This window comes from Miniopterus natalensis, chromosome 10 (assembly GCF_054644295.1).
Source record: "Miniopterus natalensis isolate mMinNat1 chromosome 10, mMinNat1.hap1, whole genome shotgun sequence".
Classification (NCBI taxonomy): Eukaryota; Metazoa; Chordata; class Mammalia; order Chiroptera; family Miniopteridae; genus Miniopterus; species Miniopterus natalensis.
Genome location: NC_142090.1, coordinates 3,405,061 through 3,409,006, shown reverse-complemented (window position 1 = coordinate 3,409,006; position 3,946 = coordinate 3,405,061). Strand labels below are relative to the sequence as shown.

General features: G+C 54.6%; 1 protein-coding gene across 2 annotated transcripts; it reads left to right on the top strand.

The window, feature by feature from the left end:
- Nucleotides 1–1,134: 1,134 nt before the first annotated feature.
- LOC107524936 (GTPase IMAP family member 1) lies at nt 1,135–3,062 on the top strand. Of its 2 annotated transcripts, XM_087821351.1 has the most exons (3): nt 1,183–1,254; nt 1,483; nt 2,179–3,062. In XM_087821351.1, exons 1-3 carry the CDS (start codon nt 1,195–1,197, stop codon nt 3,042–3,044), a joined length of 927 nt encoding a protein of 308 aa, XP_087677477.1. In that variant the 5' UTR covers nt 1,183–1,194; the 3' UTR covers nt 3,045–3,062. The 2 variants fall into 2 exon arrangements, with proteins under 2 accessions (XP_016052490.2, XP_087677477.1); XM_016197004.2 differs by lacking the exon at nt 1,483 and having other exon boundaries at nt 1,135–1,222.
- The last annotated feature ends 884 nt before the right edge of the window (nt 3,063–3,946 follow it).

Below are 3,946 nucleotides of genomic sequence, written 5' to 3'. Positions count from 1 at the left end.
CTTGAGTGGTGCCAACAAGAAAGAACGCAGTCACCTGCGATAACTAGGTGGAGGAAGTGAAGAGGTGTTACTAGAAATGGAAATGACACACAGACAAGACTCAGACAGAGAGTGGGGAGGCTGAACAGTCACAGGCCCGAGAGCACAAGGCGGCTGGGGAAGGCCCGGCATCTCCTCTCTGGGGAGCATCTGAGTGGAGGTGTCATGGTCCTGAGGCTGGAGAGGCAGGCTGAGGACAGACTACACTGTGCCCAGGGACTCTGTGAGCCCGAAATGTTTGACTGTATTAAATGTGACTGATTGGCTGGAACCACTTTACCTGGAGGAGCCTCAGCTTGGTGGCAGGATGTCAGGAGTTGGAGGGGAGTGTCCCAGTCTCTCCAGGACAGCACTCATGTTTAGACACATTGAGACAGGACAGTGATTTGACTTCCGAGAGCAAAGTCAGAGGTTCCAGATCACCTGGGACATATGTTTCTTCTCCAATTTCCAAAACTAAAATTCCAGTTCTCTTTTCTGTCTCCCAGGCCAACCACCCCAAGTGGTTCCCTAAGTCACTGCTCAAATGTTCTAGTTCTCACAGTTTTCCAAAGTCTCCCCCAGCTGCTGAACCTCCTGGGAAAACTTAATATCTACAGCTTTGGTCAGCAACAGAAAATTACCTGAGAAAACTTAATATCTAATGCTTTCTGACTGACACAAGTGTTACAATGTCCCTTCTGCCCTTTGCGTTTGACGTCCTTGAAAAGACAAAACCAAGCTCATCACACCCTCTCACAGCATCATTCCAACCCCAGCCCAGGCCCTTCCAATGTTCTCCCCTCGGTTCTGATGTTCAGGGGAAGTGGGAACCATGACTTTGTCACTGGTATCACCAGCTCTTTGGATTTGGCCTGACATATTGTAGTTATACCTATTTGATGAATGATGAATGAATGAATGAGCGAGTGAATGAATGAGTGAATGAGTGAATGAATGAATGAATGGGTGAATGAATGGGTGAATGAGTGAGTGAATGAATGAGCGAATGAATGAATGAGTGGATGAATGAATGAGTGAGTGAGTGAGTGAATGAGTGACTGAATGAATGAGTGAGTGAATGAGTGAATGAATGACTGAATGAGTGAATGAGAGAATGAATGAATGAACAAATTGTGTTTGGGACTCTTTCAGGCCAGCATGGGAGGACGGAAGATGGCAAGAGATGAAGAGAGTGCCTATGGTAAGAGCACGTGCACCGCATCCTTGCCCCGGGTGTGAGCTCTGGGGAGTGAGGGGAACGGGCGACCTCAGAACTGAACAGACCACCCAAAGGGGTCTCTGGGGAGCCTGGGCTGAAACAGGAGCCCTGAGATGTGCATTTTAGCTGGGTCCCTGCCCTGCCCTGCCCAGCCGGGAGGTATGAACTTCCTTGCCGAGCCTGCGCCTCCATTCCCCAAGCGCAAAAGGGGGTAATGAACCGCCCTGATCGGCACAGAGGAGGGTTTGGAGGGCATCAGGTCACGCACTAGAGGGTGGTGACTCGTGGGGTAGAGTGTTAGAGAATCAGGGTGGGGGTTGAACTGTGTCTCACCAGTAGGCAGCAGGTTTAAGAGGGAGGGAGGGAGGGAGCCAGAAGGAAAGAGGTGAGCTCCTCTGATCCTCTCAGCAACTCCAGGAGAAACAACTCTACACTGTTATTCCCATTTTTGCACAAATGTTTAACCTTAGGTAAGCAACTTCCAAGGGGGCTCAGCTGGCTGATGGGGGGCTGTGGACAAGCCCAGGGTGTCCGGGAACCCAGACAGCCCCCCTCCTGCCCACCTTCCCTGGGCTGGAATCTGGGAGGAGCATGGCAGAGGCCACTGAAGCCTCAAATAGGGACGGCTCTGCACCATGTGGGCGGCCAGGGACCATGCAGGTGAGGTCATGCCTGGGATTATGAAGGGGCGTCCCCTAGAGAAATGCCCACCATGTGTTGAGCATCTGCAGGTGCATGTGGTGAAGCCAGAGGTGACAGGAATAGTGTCATCTCAGATCCCCCGGATTCTGAGAGCTCTGAGCAAGGACTTCGGTGAGGCTCCTGTGGAAAAGCAGAGCTGAGGCCCTGATGTTCTCCTGGTTCAGAGGGCTCTGGGGTCCAGGTAACCAGGATCAGCTGCTTTAAGGCTTGGACGCTCACAGATCACTGTCCTCCAGGTTCTGAAGACTCCACGCAGGCCCTGCAGGAGCCCAGGCTGAGGCTCATCCTGGCCGGGAAGACAGGGACAGGGAAAAGCGCCACAGGGAACACCATCCTGGGCCACAGGCGCTTCCTCTCCAGGCTCGGGGCCACCACAGTGACCAGAACCTGTGAGGTGCAGAGTTGCAGATGGGGCCAGTGGCACTTGGAAGTCATGGACACCCCAGACATTTTCAGCTCCCAAGTCCCCAAGACAGACCCGGGGTGCAAGGAACGGGCCCGCTGCTACCTGCTGTCAGCGCCCGGGCCCCATGTGCTGCTCCTGGTGACTCAGCTGGGCCGCTTCACTGAGCAGGACCAGCAGGCGGTGAGAGCGCTCAAGGGCCTGTTCAGGGACCAGGTGATGGCACGCACCATTGTGCTGTTCACGCGCAAGGAGGACCTGGGGGGGGGCTCACTGCGGGAGTATGTGCAGGACACGGACAACCATGCGCTGCGAGCACTGGTGGCTGAATGCGGGGGCCGCGTGTGCGCCTTCAACAACCGGGCGGTGGGGGGGGAGCAGGAGGCCCAGGTGCAGGAGCTGTTGGACCTGGTGGAGCGCCTGGTGCAGGGCCACGGAGGTGCCCCCTACTCCAACGATGTGTACCGCCTGGTGCAGGAGCTGTCCCAGGAGGACCCTGAGGAGCGGAGGCGCAGGGTGGCCGAGAGTCTGGCAGGCCTGGCGCTGCGGTGGCAGAGGCGCTGGTGGTGGGACTGGTGGCTCCCCTGGATGTCGCTGCCAAGGATGCTGCGCTGGGCCATGCTGCTGGGCGTAGTGGTCCTGGTTTACCAGCTGGCCAGACACTGGCCTGAGGCCATTGTTGAGGTCCCTCCTGAGTGACAAACTCTAAATAGACCTCTGACCCATCAACTGAGAGTCGCATTAATCCCTGCTGTCTGTGCCTCCAGGGCTTTCTTCCAGGGCTCACCTGCCTGTCATCCACCAACGATAAAATCCCCCCAGGGCCCCATCTCCCCCAAACCTGCCCACGTGACCTCACCCTCCCTCAGCACTTCTCTTACTGGAGCCAAACAATTGTTGATGCTTTTGCCTGTTTCCCACTCACATCAGACTTCCTCCTGTCATGGAATCATCCCTGGTCTCCCCAGGGGACCAAAGTTCAGAGCCAACACAAAGCCTCAGTCCAGACCTGTTTGTTTCAATTGAATCTGAATTGAATGAATAAATGCCCCAGACATTCACATTGTGTTAACAGAAATTAGCATTTGTAGATGTTTGTTCATCTGCCTTATGTGCCCGTTGAAAAAGCTGCTCTGTCATTCCTAACCCCTCCTGCAAAACCTCGCACCTAAGTGCAGACACACACACACTCACTCACACACGGGGGGGGGGGGGGGGGGGGGGGGCTGGTGCCCATAAGACAAGGCCCTGAAGAACTGCCATCTGTCCCAGTAGGGGACATGTCCCCCTGCGTCCCCACTCAAACCCCTTAGCAGCCTGAATGCAGAGGCTTCTACAATCCAAGGAAACTTAAACTAGAGACTTGAGTCCCTAGGAGCCTCCAAGACCTGCGAAAAGTCTATTTCCAAAGAGGAGTTATCTCACTCCTGACACACTCATAGGGTGGGGTATGCTTTTCAACTCAAGGGGAAAGAAAAAAAATTAGGTTTGAAAATTTTTATTTCAACCTCAAAATAAAGGGCAGGCAGGTCTCCGTGGGCTGAGAGCGGGTGATACAATGGTGGGGTAGACACCCCCTCTGTCTCATGCAGATCTGGGGG